Raw genomic sequence first — 20,487 nt, forward strand, 5'->3', positions numbered from 1 at the left:
CAGTATTCAACCATTGTCATTAACTCGTGTAAATTAATTACTGGTAGTACATTTTACTTTTATTAATCAATGGAAAAGGTTTTATTAATCAATGGAAAAGGTTAATTACAATTATCGAATCAAAATCATTCCAATAGCCATGCTTAAGTAAGTTGCAAGCATGTTGTATTCTTGGTGGGAAACTTGGAAAATGGGGAAGCACTTTAGAAAAAAGATACAAAGAAAATTCCGATTCCACTAAGTTGGCATGCTCCAACTCCAATCCATATCCATAGGAGTTTTTAGGCGTCTACTTTTTATTAATCAATTCATTTATTTTTAGTACTAACTTTATATACTCTATATATTTTTAAATTACTTGTACTTTTTTTAATCAAACAAAATTACATATATTTGTAAAGACAATTATTTAAAAAGTAATTATTTAAAGACAATCATCCAATGGAACACTAAATATCATCATATATCATTTGATATTAATTAATAATAAAATTTATTAATCTAATTGTAAAAATTACGCAAAATTAACTTAAATTGGAGTGGAATATACAGCTAACATGTGGTTTCCTCGAAGTTTCATTGTTTCACTTCAACGGACTCTTGTGGAGTCAAAACTTGGAGGGAATATCCCAAAATTTGCTAACAAAAAAGTTGGCGAAAGTAACATTTTATCTAAGCAATTTATATAACACTATTATGGATATGTACTGTTCTTATTCTATGAGCACTCACTCAAAGTCCACTTTAAATAATCAATTTAACACATGCTTTTATAATCAAAAATTTGGAATCTGGACCACCCCTCTCCTTAATTTCCACATGCATGCATAGAAGGAAAATGTCTTGATAGGAACAAAAGAAATATGATCTCATTTTGCCGCAAAAAGTCGGCAGTTAAGAGTAGATAAAATTAAAATGAGACTAATCAGTGACGTATCTAATAAATAAATAATACTTGAAAGATATTATAGGTAAACAAACATAAGCATTACTTCCCACTTGGAAGAAAAATTATAAGAAACACCAAGTTTTGTTCAAAGGTCCCCCAGCCCCACTAACTAGATCTTATGGATTCTTTTGCAAAAGATTTTAAGAATGAATATTCTGTTTTTTTTTTTAAAATAACAGAATATTCTGCTTTGATCCCAAAGGAATCCTGACCCCTCGTGCCGGCGGCACAACCAGAGATGAGTTATTGAAGTTAAAGCAAGCAAATCACTCGTATATTGAAGACCATGTGAATCTCAATAACTAAACCAAAAACAGATAACTAATATAAAACTTAGAAAATTCGTTTTTTATTGAATTGGATTCATTTTTTACTCCAATATATCAGAAAACAGTGCAATCCAAACAGAACTAACAATACTCCTATATACATGTAATATAAGATTCAGTTTTTAAGATCATTTCCGATTTATAATTTATATTTTGAATCATCTTCAGTTATATATGAGATGTGATGTTAGTCCTGTTTCACATCTACTCCTCCAGCTTTAACATGATGTTCTACTGGAGCTGGTGCAGCTTCTGCTTCGACCTGCAATATAATTTAGATTTGTTCAATTTCATGGCAGTTTCAAATATTAAACCATTAACATGTGTTTCTAGGTCCCTTAAATCATGTGTTGCTAGGCATGTAATGATGTAAATGCGTACATGGCATTCATGAATGATGCAGAAAACCCAAAACAGAAACGGAACCGACCATCGAGGAACACTCAAACTCCAACAAATCGTAAATAAAGGGAGGGAGATGTATGGATAACTAATATGAGCATGCCACTTAATCTATTTTTCCTTTTTTATTTATCATTTGGAAAACCAAACAACTACGACTATGTTTTACTCACAATTATGACATGGATCATATATTCATCTTTTCTCCCTCTGTCAAAGTATTATTTCCGCCAATTGTTTATGTGACCACCCTTGAAGAATAGCATATCATCCTATCAGTATCAGGTAACATAGAACAATGTCTAGAGAAATATTGTGATCGAATGATATCCAGGTTACTGTAGAACGGTAAACCTGGAGTATTTAATAACATAGAGTTCTCCTCTGATTATAAATCTAGGATACTCTTCCAGGACAAAGTACACCTTTAACTAGAACAGTAGACCTAAAACACTGTTTACTGGGTCTCAAAAACTATCAGGCAGAAAGGAAATTGATAGGATACAATATGACATAGGATACAGTATGATTTTATAGAATATGTAATGAGAATAGTCACTATTTCACTATTTTTCTGATTCTCTGAGAAACTGCCAACAGAGATATTTATTATAATTTGGGAATAGAAACAGACAGAATTCCAGTAAGTATCTGCAGGAAATTAATCAACCTCTAGGACTTCAGAGAGCCTAGTTTCCCCCAAACCCACTCACATAATAAAACAATCGAATGATCAGTAATAAGCAACACACCTACTAACATAATATGGGCTTAACTACTTTGGGTCTTTGGGCTTACGCCTAGCATAGGCATGCTTGATAGAAGGCTTACTAACAGAAATCTTAATATTATAATTAAGCAAAGTATGAATAATATAAGGAGAGCAGCTTCAATAAGCAAGTATACCACTTTATTCAAACACAATCTCTTGATGGACACAACAAAATGCCCAAACACAACATAACAATTCAAAATTAATGGACGCATTCACAAATGACAAGATAGGTTCATAACTCAACATTAAAAAATAAAACACCATAATAAGTTGAAAATGAATAGACAAATTGGCAAATCACAAGGATCCAAATTACTTAAGAGTGAAGTCATGAAGGATGGTGGGATTGGGTTTCCTTTGTTGGAGTTAGATTCAGCTTGATAGAGCTAGGTTGCATCTCATTGCAGTTGGGTCCATTCACTTCATTGGCTTGATTGGAACATAGCAAAACTTGCTACCATGAGTTTGCTCATGTTCTCTAATTCCTCATTTCCTCTATGCTTGGGAGCTATGGGGGTTAAGAGTTAAGACTCAATACAATATCATTCTCCTCATGGAGATGGGCTTGTGTTGGGATATATGTTAGATTGGGTGTATTTTTGGAGTCGGGTGGTGCTGCAACTGCAAGGTTAATATTTTGTGCACTGCAGAACCTTACTACTCAACTGTTACATTTTGGGTCTTCTAAAAAATACCAAAACATTGTCATTTAGGGGAAAATAACCATTATATTGTAGATTCGTTCAATCATCCTCAAACTCAGGATTTTGTGAATCTATACACGTCTACCTAAGCTGGAAACAAAATTATTCTATAGGCTGGTTAACTCGATTTTTATGCTTATACCTATAGTAGTAAATTCATAAGGGTTAATTCAAGAGTTTGACAGTCATGTCTTCCAACGTATACATTCTACAAGGCCGTTGTTAGTTGAATGATTTGAAGATTAATTTGGACTAAGAGTGGCTAGGCTGATTTGAACGTGGATATGGATCGTTGTCATGTTTTATATTGGCTTCTCATTTACTTGTGCATTCCTATTGTTGGTTATTCTTGAGCTGCTTCATTTTGAGATTTTCTGATTCATGAGACCTATGACCACTTGGTACTTGGATAGTTAGAAGGTTGTTTTTCCACTAAATGGGTGCTCAGATCACCTTCATCAAGACTTCTTATTCACCTCCAATAGTAACATCGTTACTGAATCGGAATCAAGGTTATGGTTCAAAGAATAGACAAAACCATGTGGGAATAACTTTGGTCGATACTTGAGAGCAAACAAGGTATCATTGTTATTATTGTTATAACTTTGAGGTTTGTTCTAAGCCTAAGATTGATCTCTAAAAACATAGATTAATCATTTCCTACTTTAGCCATAAAAAGAAGGATCACAATCCCAGGTATTTTAACAAAACAGAAGTTCACAAATCGAGATGAAATTAACTATACAGCTTAACAGAATACAGTACACTTCATCGTCATTCACTTACTTTACTGTCGCTTTTGGCCGCAGGTTTATAAGGACATGCCGGAGGGGTCATCACTGGTTTCCTATACTCCCAGCCGAAAAGTCCGTATATTTTTCCCTGAAAATTTTATTAAGTTCAAAAATTAATGAAAATAGGAATACAGATATCCACTTATAATCCATCAAGAGAAAGTTGGGATTGATTCAAATTTCTCCTACAATGATTTTCCCCAAACATTAGTACACAAAAATATAAATCACTTCCTTTGAATTTGCAAAAAGATCAAAGACAATTATTACATGAAATTATACTCACCCTAACCCTCACAAAAAAAACAAACTTTAGCACAAAGTTTTCAAAATAGGGTTAATTAGAATAATAGAATTGAAAATTGGTAATTTATTCAAAATCATGGGAAAGAACGAGATAATTATGGATCCAGAGAACTAATTGAAGAAATAATGGAATGAATGAAGCACTTACCATGACATAATAGAAGAGAATTGGCAATACGTTAACGATTGGAACGAGGAAAAGGGGCAATAAGCAAAACAAGCAAACCTAAATAATAATAAAAAAATTGCAAACAATTTAGAATCAACAATATGAATCGATCAATGGAAAATCAAAAGAGAAAATAGGGAATTACCATGATGGAATTGAATTATCGATTTTGGTCGGAGACTTTGGAGTTGATGCAAGAGTCACGAGGCGTAGAAGACGAGAGTAACGTTCTTCGAACACAAGTAATAGATGTGTTGAATTAAAAAATAATAATTTAATAAAAAAAAAACAAAAGAATTGGCCCATGCAGGTCTCGAACCTGCGACCTTCGCGTTATTAGCACGACGCTCTAACCAACTGAGCTAATGGGCCTTGATGTTTACTTTGTATTTGGAATATTAGTTATTCGCATAACTAAATCCGTGTCGTCATCTATTAAAACTAAAATAATGTAGTACTTCATGATAAAAACTCGTTCTATCTATGGTTCAACATCTATCTATTAATCTGTTTTTAGTCGGCATGAATGCATGACTATGAAATTTTCACGGCTAAAAAAGTCTTTATGAGCTTATAGATGTTTGTAGAGAAGATTAATAAGAAGAGAAAGCTTCTAAAATATTGATATGTAAATAATTCATGAGCTAATTTAAACTTATAAGAGATGTTACTGTAATTATTTTTTGTAGTGGTAAATGTGACTTGTTATTTTGTTAGTGAGAGGAGTTGATTTTTTCTATCTACCTTATCAATTTAATTCTCAGCCAAAACTCAAGACCATTAGAAAGATACAAATTTGGAAAATGTGATGATAATAACTCTTCAAATTTGTGCTAACAACTAATTTAGGTTGCTTGGATTTCCATTGTGTAGTTAGTAATAATAGAAACATAGAAGACAAATGGAAATGGGTAGGTATGGCAATGGGGTGGGGACGGGTTTTGCCCTCCCCAAACTCAAACCCATAAAGTTCGGGTTTCCCCAAACTCATCCCAAATTCGAGCGGGGATAAAAATGAAAACCCCAAACTCATACCCAACGGGGATCGGGTATCCCCATCGTGTTACGGGTATCCCCATTACGCCTCTTTCCACATGAATTTAGATTATATTTTAGTATATTTTTATTAAAAAAAAAAGTTAAATGTCCAAAATTATTTTCTCTCAACAATATTTTTTTAAATAAAGAAGAAAAAAATAAAGTAAATGGTTTGTTTAATACTCAAATTAAAATAAAAAATAAATATATGAACGTAATTTAAGTGATTGTTTAAGAGTTTCTGATTTAAAAGAGGTGAAATCTAATATTTAGTATAAGCGGGACGAGTTCGGGGTGAGTATCAATGTACCCATTACCCGCCCCAAACCCATCTTTTGAAATCGGGAAAAACTCAAACCCAAACTCAAACCCAGTCAACTCGGGTTTTCCCCGTCAAAGCGAGTATGGTTTGAATGGGTAGCCGCGGGTATGAGTTTTATAATCACCTATAAAAATACTAGTAAACAATATGCAAAGTGGAGAGGGTCATATGAGATTTTGACAATACTAGTAACTTGTATACGAGCACCAAGAATGGGATGCAAATAGAGCTATTCTGAAACGCCTCTAAAGTAAGGGCGGTAAAATGTGTCAACATGTCTCGTCTAGTTATATCATCAACTCGTCTAAAACATGACGATGCAAGTTGCTTTAGGTAAGTTTAGCATGTTTTGTTTAGCTGTTGCATAGGATCAAATAAGGTTTTAGTCAAAGCTTACAAATGAACCACGAGGATGAGACACAACTAGCATTTCAGAAGCACATCCAAAATTGTAGACAATATGGACCATGGAGATCAGTTTAGGATGTTTAGTTAAGCTTTTTGAGAGGGTCAAATAAGATTTTGATCAAAGCATACATGTGACATGTTGCTTTGATAAAAAGTGCTTAGAGAAGCGTTTTTTTTTTTGTTTATATTTTCATGGAAATCTAAACCAAACAAGCTATTGCATCCATCAAACATTAAAAAATATATGCCATGGGTATAACTAACAAAGCAACCTTCAGACTCGCCCATATTATCTACATTTAAGAAAGCTTGTTGCAAACATAGGATTAACTCGAAATCCCTAAAATGCTAGTCATCCACAACACACTCGTGAAACTAGTCAAAGCAGAATTTCTCAACCATATTCATCAAATTGCCTTACGAGATACTGTAGAGAAGTTCAGAAAGAAATTGAGCAAGTAATTTTGTTATTCTTGTCAATCTCCATTCAAGGATTTCTTACATCATAAAGTGGTGGAGAAAATAGAAACTAGGTATTCAGCTTACCTATGATTTATACAATGATGTAATTATAATAGTATACAAATGTTTGCAGATAGATAACACAGGAAAGACGACAGACTTCCATAATTCCATCTCAACCACAAAGACGTCTTTGATTAAGCATTCTCATGCTCCTTGCAAGGAACATTTTTGCAGCGGCAAACAGGTCTACCAGAAGCTTCCCACCCATTGAATCCACGTTCTAAGACCATGATGTTCTTTATCCCAACATCTTCCTTGCTCTCTTCAAGAAAATTAGCAAGCTTCCTAGCACAACTTGGGCCTCGAACCTATAAAATAGTTCATACCACTTTCAGTTTAGAGACAGAGACATTCAGGTATCATACAAAAGGGCATACAAAGATACTTGTTCCCATTACAAAAAAGCTTCTCAAATATCATGACTCAATCAGTAGAAACGTGTTCCTGATAAGGCAAGTCAAGTTGATAGTTTTAAGATGTTACAACCTTAAAATATAAAAATCATTATGCACATCCATAAAATCGCTATCAATTAGAGTGCGGAACTGGTAAACCAAACATGTAAGCTTTGAAATTCTATAACAACAAAAACATCCTAAGGGCAGGAATCAGATACAGAGTGAGAATACTTGATGTGCCACTTTGCATAAGCCAGTTGAATAAGGTTAATGCAAACAAATGAGAATACATAATGTAAACGTTGAATAATTTTTGTTCTCTTTCTTAAAGAAAAGAGTTATCATCCTCTGAAACTATTGCGGCCTATTTCTCCCAAGCTGATCGCTTTCCGCTTTCCTCCCTCTCCTTCCTCAATTTTCTTTTGGCCAACTACCTCTCCAATTTTAAACTCCGCCTTTGAACCAAACTACTCTTTCTCTCTCTCTCTCTACACAGCAGTTAGTCAGCTACAGACCTGACAAGGATAACCCCAAAATAAGGAACATCGTCTTTTGCTAAAGGAGTTGCTCGGAACAGAAATTCACATAGCTGTCATTTGTGTCTGGAGAAGTGGTGAAAAGCTAGGTAAAACAATGTTATATGACAATAGAGAGTTATATTCCACTACCTCCTCTTTGACAATGAATGACAAACAGTTTTTCTACACATCAAGACTGTCCATCTATCTTGGTTTGGGTAAAACTTGTAGGTTTGTCGCTAATCTACATCAAAAAACAGTTTTTAATCTATGATACACATACTTAATTGTGTCAGCTGTCAACAGCCAACTTTCACACAGGCTTGGCTTTTAAATGGTGACACGGGACTGTTTTGCCTCTCCAACACACCCCTCACACAACATTCCTTTCGGCTTGATCATGGAGAATATACATACAGACCTACTAACATGTGCTACGTATTCAGCTTTATTTAGAAGAATGGGATGGCAAGCAGCAATAACCATCACTTTACTAGGAAAGTGCTAGTGTTTATGAAAACACTATTCACAAAACAATACGAACTAATCTTATCCGTCACTTTTCATCCACAACTTATTTGTTTTCCGCCAAATCTGAAGTAATTGTTCTTCTGCCTTTTAACAATTTTACACCTTGTGCTTTATGTGTTTCGTATAATACTGTGTACCAAGTAGCCAAAAAAGTTTGCAGTATAATTAGTAGGTCAAATGCATCCAGTGGTGCTTTAGGTTTCGCGTTTGTATTTTTGTAATAGTTAGGTCTTTTAAGTTTTTTAGGTAACAGTTAGGTCTTTAAATTTTTTAGATAACAAATAGATCCTTTATGATTTTAACTTGTTGCACTGTTATCCTTCCGGTTCACCTCTGTTACCTTGTTGCACCATGGTGAATATTTTGATGAAAATGGCACATATGTTGGATGAGACTAACTGGAAGGGTAATAGTGCAACAAATTTTTGTATAGAAGAATAATTGGAAGAGTAACGGTGCAATTTCTATTATTTATAGAACTCAACTAGTAACTAATAGAGTAAGCAACTCTAACTAATTTCTAACTACCAACTAACTCTATATTAATTTCTATATTCTAATAATAAGCACTAGAGAAATTCTTTGGGAGAGCATCATGTTTATAAGCTCTTTATAGATTATTTCTATAAGCTGTATAGGATAGATTATGAAAACAACTTATAGCTTAGATACGAGGGTAGACCCACTAACCTGACTTAGAGCGCAGTGAAAAACGAGTGTGTCTTTGCCTTTAACATCTTGAAGGAGCTTAGAGATGTTTTGAGAGAAACCGTCGCTTGCGTAATGAAGAGAACCGGATATGTGACCATCGTGACTCCTCTCGTCGTCTCTGACATCGACGATGGCGATGGTTGGTTGGCGTTTTAGAGAGAGAAGCTGCGACCCTGTCACATATGAGATGCTGCGAGCCATCTCTACTCTTTTCTCTCCTCTTTCCGATTCCAATGCCTCTGTCTGACTTTTATTTCGGGAATGAACGCCTTGCCCCGAACCGACTCGTTTTGCAACCCAACCGGATGTACCACCCGATTCCAAATAATTCTCAATCTCATGTAACAAAAATTAATTAAGTTTATTAATTTATTTTTCTCTTAAATATTACTAGTATTCTGATTGAAAAGTGACTCTTAAATTAATATGAATTTAATTTATATGCATCATTGGTGTAAAATTATTTTACACATGCATTCAATAATATATTGACACATCATGTATGGTATTTAAAAATACATGATGTGTCACATTCATTAAATGACGTGGCAATGTATCATTGGATGTATGTGTAAAGAATCTTTACACCGACAGTGCACAACAATTAAACTCAATTAATATTACTAGTTTCGAACTAGTCACGTATTTTAGCCGAGGAAATTATAAAGTTGGTGAGTCTTAACAATATATAATCTATTTACATCTATAAATCCTAGATAGTTATCATATTACTTTTATAAACTCTAATCCACTTAAACCAATGAAATTTCTTCATTTAGCCACGTCAGCCACTTAAAATGCCACATCATTTCTGCTTACATTATTGTCATCTGTGTATGACCTTTCTTTTCTTTACTTTTTTCCGTTATAAACCTACGACCATTTTCTTATAAATGAGTTTTATTATAAAAATTAAAAATTTTACTCATAATTCTTATTCATGAGACCTTTCATTTGTATAACAGTAGATTTTAATTACACATCACTTTCTTTGATGCAAAGTAACCTTTTAGTTCATACATTTATTTATATTTGCAGCTGCACTAATGACCAAGTGATGTGATTCTTCAATATATATTTTATTCCATTCTTACACCTTTTTATTTTGTATTGCCAACTTTTATGTTTAGGTAGGGCAACTTCTTTCTGGAGGAAGGTTAATATAATTTTCTATAGTTTTTATTATTATTGTGAAGAAAATGTAACTATTTGTAGTACAATTTTTTTTTATTTTCGGTCTTAATATCTTGAAGAGAAGTTTACTCATAATTATTTTTTATGTAAATGAGAGGCTTATGTTTTTCACTTTTGTTGCATCATTATTGTTCGAGAAGTCTACAAAAAATGTTTTACAAGTTTGAAACACACTCTTTTGCATATTTAGATCCGTTTGGATTTATCTTATTTTCGAGTATATGAAAATAACTTACGCAAATAAATAAACTTTTATGTTAATTCATAAGTTTTTACTAACAAAAAATGTATCTTTATAAACTGTTTTCTCGTAAACTAATTTGAAAAACTTATCATCATACATAAAAGCTTACTTATTCTTACTTATTTGTATAAGTTGTTTCGCTCAAACCATTAAAACCTACTCCTTCTGTACCACAATATACGTCAATTTGACACTTTTACGCATATTAATTATTTTTGCTTGAAAAAGAGAAATTTTGAATTAATTTACAAAATTATTCTTTATTAATTATATGAGAAAGATAAATTGAAGAATTGAAAGAATAGAGATTAATAAAAAAGTAAGGGTATAAGAGGAAAAATAGCATTCAATATTTTATTGACATCGTAAAACGACATATAATTTGGCAGAAATTTTTTCATGAAAGATTGTGGTACAAACCGAAATAAATTATCTAGAAACAAAGCGGGCTGTTTCCGCGCCTTTGGGTGCCCCCTCGTTACATTTAAACGTCTGTCTACCCTTCTCTCTATCGTTACATTACAGTGTTTTCGTCTTACTCTTATTTTCTTCTTGGCCCCAAGTTCTATGCAAAATACTCACACAAATGAATTTTCCATTCGACGAGTGGCCCTACAACGACCCCACTGTTCCCCCCGAATTGCTCAACTTCAACGAGAGCGAAATTCCGACCAGAGAAGATCTAATTGCCGCCGGAGCAGATCGTCGATTCATCAATTTAGTATTTGATGGACACTCCGGCAACGAAGAAGATAGCGACGAAGAAGAAGATGAAGACGAAGAAGAGGATGAAGAAGATGAAGAAGACGATGAAGAGTATGTTCCCAACGTACCGCCGGCATCTAGGGTTTCTCACGAAGCTCATCGGAATTCTACATCTGATGAAGTAATTGTTATTCCCGATGATGACCGGCAAAATTCAGTTGAAGATGAGAGAAATAAACGCCGCAGAATCGAAGCAGGAGAAGCTTCGTGTTCTTCGATTCCAATCGAAAGCGCTGCCGACTGTAGCCAAGATAATGACCACCGTACCGACATTGACGGCCTCATTTGCCCTATTTGTATGGATGCTTGGACCGAAAATGGGGATCATCACGTCTGGTGCCACCGCTAAACCCTAATTCTGCAATTAATTTTATTTGAAATATTAAGTTAAATTATTATTATTATTATAGAAATAGGCATTGTTGAATTGTGATTGATCTATTTTCTGTGTTGAATGAATTTAGTTGTCTTCCTTGTGGACATATTTATGGCATGTCTTGCATTAAAAAGTGGCTTCAACAGCGAAAAAATTCGGGGAAGGTAATTGTATAATGTGTGTAGAACTTTGAATGTAAATTGTTTTTTTGAATTTATATACCAACAATAGAACATTGGGAGAGGGTTTTTAACAATAATATTGTGTCCTTTTGTTGTAGTGTCCTCAATGTAATATGAAATGTTCAATGAAGGATGTGAGGAAACTATATGCTTCTCGAATAGTTGCTGTTGATGAAGAATCTCAGAAGGTTGTTTCAATGTTAAGATCAAAAGAAAGTTTTAATTTTCAAGAAATTTGTTTACCTGATGATCTGTTTTTTCTGTTGGCAGAGAATTCGGTCACTTGAGAGCAAATGTGTGTCTCTTGAGAGTAAGGTAGGATGCCGTTTTCTTTACAAAAACTCTTTTTTTCCGTTTGGATGATTTTCTTATTGCATTTTGTGGGCTTGACTTATCTCAGAATATAGAAGAATGTGTTTTCATTAGTCTTTGTTAAGAAAATTTGTCAATTATGTTCTTAGGATGGTAGTTGGCGCAAGAAAGAAATGGGGTGGAAGAAGAGGGAAGCTGAACTGCATCTTGATGTTCAGAAACTTACCAAGGTATACTTTTTGCATTACTATTATGAGGATGATAGATGCATACTTGCCATTTAGATTGCAGAAAGCCTGTTAGTATTTCTATTTGGAATATTTGGCAGAGCTGTGTCATGTTTACTGACATTTTTGCTCCAGTCTCCCACCCATTACTTGCATAATGGCAACAATTTAACATCTCCAAATTTCTATCTACTTTGCTACCGTGGTGCTTTAATAATCAATAACCATTTTATTGGTTTCTAATGATTCTATTCCATAAGAGTCCATGCAATGATTTGTTGCAAATTATATAAGCCTTTCTGTTTGATTGTTATTGGTCTCTTTACATGTGTTGTTTTAAATAATTTTAGTTTGTAATTTGGTTCTGCAGAGAAACACTTATTTGGAGCAGCTGGTACTAGATATGCAGCGTAGACAATCTGAATTAATGGTTGCCGGTGGGAACTCTCAATGGAGATATGATTCCGGTAATAAATGTTTAAAAATTCAAATGCTGTATCATCACCTCATAAGACCTGTCTTGATTTGCTTCCCCCTCCTCTGTTAATAACAATAAAAGCCTTTTGTGAACCAAAAGAAACTTTGCAGTTAATTTCACTGAGCACATTGTATTTTTCACTCGATTAATCTTGCAGAGCGCAACTATAACCCAATGTCCCAGGGAAAAGGATCGTTTTGCAATTTTGAATGTCAGGTGTGCCATTTTCTCTTTCTCTTATCTACTTTATGATCCAATTTTATTTTTTATGATCCAATTTTCTTCAAATGCCTAGAATGTAATAAAAACATTTTGTTAAGCATTAATATATGATGTAGTTTGTTTTCCATAACATGAATTTTATTTACTAATTTGTTTCCCCGTTTTTAGAAAACATTTCGCCTAGAAGGTGCTCGTGTGTTTGATATGGACACTTCTAATCAAATTTTATTAATCGCACGAAAGGAAAAAGCAATGGGTGATGATGTGCACTTGCTAACTAAAGTAAGATTCTTGAATTTGAAATATTCATTAGTTACATGTTTGGCTTTTAAATCCCTTCATTCATTGACCAATTTCACTTTGACCTTTATGGAAACCTGGCTTTATAGATGAGCTTGATATCTCCATTTGAGATGCAAGATATTGTACTACCATCATCTACAAATGGTATTAGAGACCTGCATATTTCTCCTTTTGATAGTAGACAGGCCCTCTATGCTTCATTTGGGAAGACATTATCAGTGCTCAGGTATAGTTGCATTAGGTACTGATTCATTTGGTCTTACAGTGTAAAATTTGTTTGTTAATGTATTTCATTTTATTACAGCCTCGACAGCGGCACCCCTGTTCTCAATTATGATCTTCAGGTATGAGTTTGATCCATAATTCTGATTTAGTGAAAATAAAACTTTTGATAATAAAAAGGAAACTAAAATGAACAGCCAAGATGGGATTTTGGAAAATTAGATCTAAGCACTATATTTTGAAGTACCCATTAAATGAGCATCAGAAAAGAAGTGTAAGAAAACCACTTTATGCCGCAAATGACTATCTTACTATCCTAACAATTATAGAATCTCTCTCCAACCTCAAAAACACCAAATACCGCAAGAGGACCGTTTTGGTTCCTGCAAAACCTAAAAAATAATAGAAAAGGCTCCCATGTACTTATCAAAATAGGCTTATGAGCCTGTTTGTTTTAGATTTTTTTTTAAAATAAATTTTGAGGTTCTAGACTTCTAGTTATGTTTATGTGCAAGCTATTTTAAAAAATTATTTTCTTGAAAAATGATTTTTATGTTGAAAATAAAATAGCTATTTCAATTAAGTTTTGAAGAAAATCATTTTTAATTGAAGGGAGGGAAAAACATAATTTATGGTGTCTATATGCTTTTTCAACCATCTTAGAATTTGGATTGAGCCTAACTCTAGCTTACAAAATCGGCTTATAAGATGATGACCGCCCCACTTGTAAATATACTGCCAAACCATATCTCATCCAATGTGAGACTCTTTAACACAACCGCCCTACGCCCAGGGCTGGACATCTGGAGTGTGGCCTGAGTGATCTGATAGTGGAAACGTAGCATGTGGCCCAACAGATCCTGGATAGACTTTGATACAATCCTAGAAATAGGGTCGAGCCCAACTCAACCTTACAAAACCGGCTTGTAAGGTGATGACTACTGCACTTATAAACACACTGTCGGGCCATATCTCAACCAATTTGGGACTCTTAACGAACCGTCTTAATGAAAAATTATTTAAACATGCATAATTTTAAACTTGTATGATTTTTCAACCCGGTTTGTGCTTTTTTTAAAAAGTCTAAAAGAATAATCTCCAAATTATTTATAACAGAATGATATTTAGAGAATCTAAAACAAGCATGCCCTATAATAGTAAATTTTTGTACTTCCTCTTTGTTGCACTGATGTTATTGTTTAAACATTGCAATCTTCACCGGTCAATTTACTTGTCATTCTGTGGGGTTTATAACTTGCTATAATGGCATTCCAGGTTCCTGCTTGGTCGTGTTCATGGGATCACATCAGTACACATAACATATATGCTGGATTGCAGGTAAGCCCTTCTATTTTTGTATTTGTTGGATCTAGGAACTTCATATGCTAATCTTTATATGACTTACCTGCAGAATGGTTCTGTCCTGGTGTTTGACATGAGACAAACTGCAGGACCCTTAAAATCTTTAGCTGGGTTGACTAGCAACCCTGTTCATAGTTTGCAATCTCTTGCCCAAACAACGAGTCTCTCTTCTGGTGCCAGAACCATCCTATCTGCATCTGCTATCGGCCCTTGTCAGTGGGACATTGATTCTGAAGAACGGTAGGCTGTTTAAATTTTATGGATATTAGCTTTACACTTACTTTTGTTTTATCAATGCCTTGTAAATATTGTATTCAACTTGTTTCCTGTCACTATCAGGTAGTAATTGTGTTTTTCAATTTTGAATGACAGTTTTAATTTTTATATTACTTTTGTCCTGGTGTTTGCATGATAGTGTAGCGTGCTTTTTAAAAATTATATGAGAATAGAGTGCATGCACTGTCAATGTAAACTAGTTTTAGACTGACATCCAATGAAAATCAAGTGTTGGTTTTTTTAAAGAGTGGTTGCAAAATGAACCTATGTTGGTGAGTTTTCATTGGATGTTTGTAAAGCCAAGTTACACTGACAATGAATCACCATTAAACTCAAGTTATATTCTCCATTTTTTTAGACGGTTCTTTTGCATATGATGAATTTTTTCCCATTTTAGTTTTGGTTCTACAAGGCCATATTAGATTTTGGAAGCAATTTTTGGATAAAAGTTTATGCTATATTTAGCTCTCCTGATGCTCCATTTTTTTTTTCCTTCTGAAAATATGAAGGCCGTTTATGGTTCCCGGGACCGATGATCAAGGAGTTTGTATATCCCTTGCCTATTGTCCGAGCAGCGATGACATTGTTGTTTCATACCGTCCAAAGTTCAACATGGATGTGCCTCTTTCTCCACCATCGCCCACTCCTTCATATGTTACTGGACAAGGAGTACAGGGCTCTAATGTATTGTTAAAGAGAATGGGCGGTAATGATTTCCAAAAGATGGGTTCCTCGTATGCCAATGTAAGTAAAATTCGACTACCAAAATCTGTAATTATAGACATAGAGAATCAGAATAGAATGTTTGCATCTGGAGATGAAGCTACATGTGACTTGGTCTTGCAAGACTTGCCATCTTTTAGTGTTATTCAGCGATTCAAAATGCCAGCTCAGGCCCGTGATATTAGGTACTCACCTAGTTATGGAATGCTTGGCTGCTTAAGTGAGAATTTATTGCAACTTTTCCGTACCAATCTCTCGTGATTAAGGTAATTAATTCTATACTTGGTTCGTAGATGTTGGTTCTTGGTAAATTTTGTTTCTCAGAATTTCAGCTGTCCATAAAGTAGTCGAGATATTTATTACTTTGCTACGAGCCAGTGAATGATTTGTTCTTTTTTCCCTAATTATATTGCAATGGTATTTCTTTTTGTAATTATTCCTATTCCTATATTTTAGAGCCGTAATATTGATATTTATATTATTGGTTTGAGTCTCTGGGTCATATTTTGATTTGATTCTTTGCCATCATTAAGGACAAAGTATGTACTGACCAGGATAAATCAATGAAGATTGATTTGAGTCTCTGGGTCGTATTTTTCAAAATTGGCAACTCAAATTGATTTGTATGTTACATTCTAACCACCCCACTTGCTTCAACTTAATTGGAATTGTGATCCTCTCGATTTAACATGCACTTTAATTTGGAGAGAAATCCTTTTATGTATCTCTCTCCAAATATGGGTCAATTATATAGAGAGGATCCCAGTTCACTCAATTGTCTTCTGGTAGTTAGAACTATCTTTCACAAATGTGCAAAGTAGCACGGCTGTTGACATCAACAATACTTTGAATTGCAAACAGTCATATCCATTTAGCTCCCACCACCGTTTTTTCAATCACAATCACTTACAATCTACTAGTCGATGCATCTATTGCACCTTCCACATAAATGTAAAATGTCCTATGTGTGAAATTGTCTCTGCCGTGATTGAGATAGAGGGATATGGTATTGATTCCTTAGATTCGTTCCCCAAAAGTTGTTGAATTCAACACCCCTATGGCATGGAAATGTGCGAATAGTTGCATAAGTGCCTACTACTGCTACATAGTTTAACTAGAGCCCAACCACCCTTTTCTATTAGATGCTAGTACTCCCATGTTTCTCCTTTCCTTTTGTTGAGCAATGCTCCTCTACTACAAATTGTGATTTCCCCTCTCACATGTTAGTATCAAAGCTCCATAACAGTGTTTTGCATCCTATAAAAATTTGAGACTTTTGGGCACATTTTTGCATCCTATGTTAATATTACTAACAAGTTGTACTTGTACTTTTCGTTGATTATCTACTATAAAACCTTTATTAAATGATAACAACCATCAAAGAGACATGGATAGGTGGGAATAGTTGAGTTTTAAGGAGATCAATGAGGGATTTGGATGGAGAGGTTATAAAAGAATATGGCCAATCTAAGTAAGGAGTGGGGAGGGTAGGACGACTGAAGCTTTTTGGGGAGTATGAAGATGTATTAAATTTAACCATTCATTCTGCACAGTTATTACACATCCTCACGCAAAGTGTGATTGAAAGAAAAAAGACCAAGAAAGGCTCTTGAGTCTTGACGCCATATCATACTCGTATACGAGTGACACAATTGTACACCGTTCTGAATCAAAAACAGGGTTGTTTGAGTCAAACTTGAAGATAAATCTATGGTAGACAACATACTAGGCGAACTCTGATCTTTGAGAAATAGCTAACAATTTTGCATGATTCAAAGCAAAACCATATCAACCAACAAAATAATTAGTGATGATGATGATGATGATAACAACTTACAATGTACAGTAATTCTCATTCTCCTTAACAAATTAACAATTGACATTTACCTATAATTTTTTTAACTTACAGTAACATTTATACTAGCATATGTCAATTTATAGAGTACTACCAATGGTCCACGATCTTTACACAATTCATGTGATCTTTTTAGTTTATACACCCAAGGACATTTTTCAAGAAATGACATTGATTACCAAGTTTCATGTCAGATGTCTTGCTTGTTTATTTATGATGCTGTTCTCGTTTTCATCGTTAAAATGACAATAACGTTATAAAGTGAGGAGTATACTTATAATATTCGCACTCAACCAACAGTGCCACATTTACCAACCGTTACATAATAATTGTCCACTTTGCTTTTCTTGGACATTGACAAACATTATTCCTTTCTCTCCCTCTTCTATTTTTTCCATTTGGTTTACACCAAATAGAAAAGATGTGACAAAGACAAAAAATAAACACACACACACAATCTTCCAAATTTTCTCGTGTACTTAGACCCTTGGACACTCAAGTCATAGTGGACCCATTTCAAGTCACCCCCACAATGAAAAAGAAAACTTTTCTCAAACAAACAAACAAATTAGATCACAAGAGAACAGTGTTTTCTCTTGGCCCACAATTTTGATAATTTTTTTATCTTTAACCCCAACACTCAGGTGTTAATCTATGATCTCTTTTGGGGTCTTGACAATAATTATAAACCATATGGTATCTTTGCACCCACCTCATTGCATTATATTGTTGTGAGTTTAATCCACCAGAACCATATGGTGAGGCTGAAACTGGATGACACCAACGAGGAGCATAGGCTGTGCAACCACTAGCTTTGAAATTTGTATACTTTGCCACAAAAGGTTGATATTTGTAATCAGCTTTGTATTTTCCATCTTCTGTTGCCCATGATGAAGCATCCCATATTGAACCATAAAGCCACATTGGTCTAATAGGAAATGTTGTGTCGCTCTTCCTCGGGTACCTCCTTATAGGCACATCATCCACTAGGAATCTGACACGTAATTCAATGTCAATATAAAGCAGCTACTATTATTACTATACTATATATTAATAATTAATAATAATTTCTATGTTATGGTATAGTTTAATTTAACCCTTCCATTACTAAGAGTATAGTTTAACCCTTCCATCAATAAATTAATGTTACTTTTTGATATCTTTTCATTAGTTGGGTGTTATCATATTTGTTTCCCCACACTTCTATGTGGTGTTTTTTGTGCCATTCATGTGACCTTGTGATTTTGCATTTCTATGATTTTTAATATTAATCCTGTCAAATCCGTATTTGCCTTCTTCCTTTATTATTTCAGAGAAAATGATATTGTTAGCCTTTCATTTTCCACTTCAAAAAATTATAGACATTTCATTTTCCACAATATCAATAATCAATCAGTCTTCTTGCCTAAACTTTGATGCCAAAGTGGATTAACCAATCAAACAATGCCACCTATACAATCCAAGCTTTACAGTGTGGATTCTCTTCATCCCTTATCTTGGAAATAAAGATTCCATGTGGCAAGAAATTTCATGAGTCACTCTAGTCACTAATCCAAACCATTGACAAAATGGAACAGTTTACATCGTAAGTTCTAAAAATCGGTCTCAACTGTCCGATCTTTATCAATGGTCAGAATTCTCAAGAGTAACTAGGGTGTGCCCTACCCTGACTACCCTTCTTTTTCAGACTAGTATTCATAATCTATGCATTCAATTTCACATTCAGACACACTCATAAATTCAGTTAAATTATACATTGACTTACATTATTTCCTTAGGACTCCATAGTATAGCATAGTGATGAAAACCTTTGGTAGGATCAAACCATAGATGAAACTTCATCTCTCTGCCTATAATTTTCCCATCTCCACTCCCTCTTATATAAACATTGGTCTGCAAAGTATAAGGTTTTCCAAATGTTGTCCCTAGAAACTCAATGTCCACTTCATCATGGTAACCAGGATGTGCTTCATTGTTTGATAACTGCCAATAAACCAATCATTAGTTATAATAAGTATTAATAGTAATTATTAAGCTAAACAAAATGTATAAGCTTCAAATCAAGTCGGTAAATATAGTGCATGTTTGAATTGGCAGTAAGTTCAGCAATCAGCACAATCACAAAAGGCCACTATAATTTTAATAAACACTGCATTTTGGAGTTTCAACAAAATCATGATACAATCGCGAATTCTTCAAACTCAGTCAATCAAACGTGCATGTCATGTTGCAACATCTTACATAGAAAGCTGTTATAACTCCTGCAGTATATCCAGGTTGAAGCTTAATGGAAGCACCAAAGTAACCAGATCGAAATGGACGAACCGATTTGAAACCACTTCCTGTTTTTTCCATAAACAAAACAGTGAAAGTTGATTAAATTTCAATAATATGTAGCATAAAGATAAGAGAAAACATGTTTAACTAATGATCAAATTCAGAACCTGAGGTTCTATCAAGCCAAATTGTTAATGCATTTTGTTCTAGTCTTTGGTGTTGAGGGCCCCACAGGTTTGTAAAACCTCTGTAAAAGCTCATAGACTTGAACTTGGAACTTGGCCAGTAACCAGGTGAAGGTGGCCAATAGGCATTACTTGAGGATGTCATTAAGATTAAGATAGCAACTACAAAGAGGGCCATGAAGAAAAGTGAGTGGTAAAGTTTTAGCAAAAAGAAGAATTATTTTATTGTGTGTGAGAGTGAAAAGAAGGGGAAGTGATCAAAGTAAGTGTCATATGGAAGAATGGTATGGGAGTGAGTTTGATATAAATATAAGAAAGTTATTAAGTGGGTCCCAAATTAAGAATTAGTGGTGACATTGAAATTTTGGAAGGATATGAATTTACTCCATTCAATAAATATTTATA

General features: G+C 34.2%; 4 protein-coding genes and 1 non-coding gene across 5 annotated transcripts; 1 reads left to right on the top strand and 4 right to left on the bottom strand.

Moving 5' to 3' along the window:
- Positions 1 to 1,271: 1,271 nt before the first annotated feature.
- Positions 1,272 to 4,722, bottom strand: LOC123893200. The gene is made up of 4 exons (XM_045943132.1): positions 4,574 to 4,722; positions 4,408 to 4,485; positions 3,946 to 4,041; positions 1,272 to 1,540 (listed from the first exon to the last, which is right to left on the bottom strand). The coding sequence occupies exons 1-4, from the start codon at positions 4,574 to 4,576 to the stop codon at positions 1,466 to 1,468; spliced, it is 252 nt and encodes an 83-aa protein (XP_045799088.1). The 5' UTR covers positions 4,577 to 4,722; the 3' UTR covers positions 1,272 to 1,465.
- A 4-nt stretch (positions 4,723 to 4,726) lies between these two features.
- Positions 4,727 to 4,800, bottom strand: TRNAI-AAU. Its single transcript has one exon. It is a non-coding gene; the product is annotated as a tRNA-Ile (tRNA).
- Positions 4,801 to 6,634: 1,834 nt separating this feature from the next.
- Positions 6,635 to 9,118, bottom strand: LOC123892754 (dual specificity phosphatase Cdc25). Its single transcript, XM_045942612.1, has 2 exons — positions 8,859 to 9,118; positions 6,635 to 7,029 (listed from the first exon to the last, which is right to left on the bottom strand). The coding sequence occupies exons 1-2, from the start codon at positions 9,078 to 9,080 to the stop codon at positions 6,856 to 6,858; spliced, it is 396 nt and encodes a 131-aa protein (XP_045798568.1). The 5' UTR covers positions 9,081 to 9,118; the 3' UTR covers positions 6,635 to 6,855.
- A 1,614-nt stretch (positions 9,119 to 10,732) lies between these two features.
- LOC123889420 (E3 ubiquitin-protein ligase RFWD3) lies at positions 10,733 to 16,169 on the top strand. The gene is made up of 13 exons (XM_045938763.1): positions 10,733 to 11,418; positions 11,547 to 11,622; positions 11,739 to 11,828; positions 11,911 to 11,955; positions 12,102 to 12,182; positions 12,550 to 12,646; positions 12,815 to 12,873; positions 13,048 to 13,161; positions 13,269 to 13,408; positions 13,487 to 13,526; positions 14,680 to 14,742; positions 14,816 to 15,006; positions 15,552 to 16,169. Exons 1-13 carry the CDS (start codon positions 10,904 to 10,906, stop codon positions 16,024 to 16,026), a joined length of 1,986 nt encoding a protein of 661 aa, XP_045794719.1. The 5' UTR covers positions 10,733 to 10,903; the 3' UTR covers positions 16,027 to 16,169.
- Positions 16,170 to 17,874: 1,705 nt separating this feature from the next.
- Positions 17,875 to 20,360, bottom strand: LOC123889421 (probable xyloglucan endotransglucosylase/hydrolase protein 32). The gene is made up of 4 exons (XM_045938764.1): positions 20,065 to 20,360; positions 19,862 to 19,962; positions 19,386 to 19,603; positions 17,875 to 18,614 (listed from the first exon to the last, which is right to left on the bottom strand). The coding sequence occupies exons 1-4, from the start codon at positions 20,258 to 20,260 to the stop codon at positions 18,248 to 18,250; spliced, it is 882 nt and encodes a 293-aa protein (XP_045794720.1). The 5' UTR covers positions 20,261 to 20,360; the 3' UTR covers positions 17,875 to 18,247.
- Positions 20,361 to 20,487: the final 127 nt, after the last annotated feature.

This window comes from Trifolium pratense, linkage group LG6 (assembly GCF_020283565.1).
Source record: "Trifolium pratense cultivar HEN17-A07 linkage group LG6, ARS_RC_1.1, whole genome shotgun sequence".
Classification (NCBI taxonomy): domain Eukaryota; kingdom Viridiplantae; phylum Streptophyta; class Magnoliopsida; order Fabales; family Fabaceae; genus Trifolium; species Trifolium pratense.

Coding starts and splice junctions, on each gene's coding strand:
- LOC123892754 (XM_045942612.1), bottom strand. CDS start 9,080: ATGGCTCGCAGCATCTCATATGTGACAGGGTCGCAGCTTCTCTCTCTA. Junction 7,030..8,858: donor TTCACTGCGCTCTAAGTCAG/GTTAGTGGGTCT, acceptor ACTATTTTATAG/GTTCGAGGCCCAAGTTGTGC.
- LOC123889421 (XM_045938764.1), bottom strand. CDS start 20,260: ATGGCCCTCTTTGTAGTTGCTATCTTAATCTTAATGACATCCTCAAGT. Junction 19,963..20,064: donor TTGGCTTGATAGAACCTCAG/GTTCTGAATTTG, acceptor TGGAAAAAACAG/GAAGTGGTTTCAAATCGGTT. Junction 19,604..19,861: donor GAGTTATAACAGCTTTCTAT/GTAAGATGTTGC, acceptor GTTTATTGGCAG/TTATCAAACAATGAAGCACA.
- LOC123889420 (XM_045938763.1), top strand. CDS start 10,904: ATGAATTTTCCATTCGACGAGTGGCCCTACAACGACCCCACTGTTCCC. Junction 11,419..11,546: donor AATGGGGATCATCACGTCTG/GTGCCACCGCTA, acceptor GAATGAATTTAG/TTGTCTTCCTTGTGGACATA. Junction 13,409..13,486: donor AAGACATTATCAGTGCTCAG/GTATAGTTGCAT, acceptor ATTTTATTACAG/CCTCGACAGCGGCACCCCTG.
- LOC123893200 (XM_045943132.1), bottom strand. Junction 4,042..4,407: donor TTCTCTTCTATTATGTCATG/GTAAGTGCTTCA, acceptor TAAAATTTTCAG/GGAAAAATATACGGACTTTT. Junction 1,541..3,945: donor CGGCCAAAAGCGACAGTAAA/GTAAGTGAATGA, acceptor ATTATATTGCAG/GTCGAAGCAGAAGCTGCACC.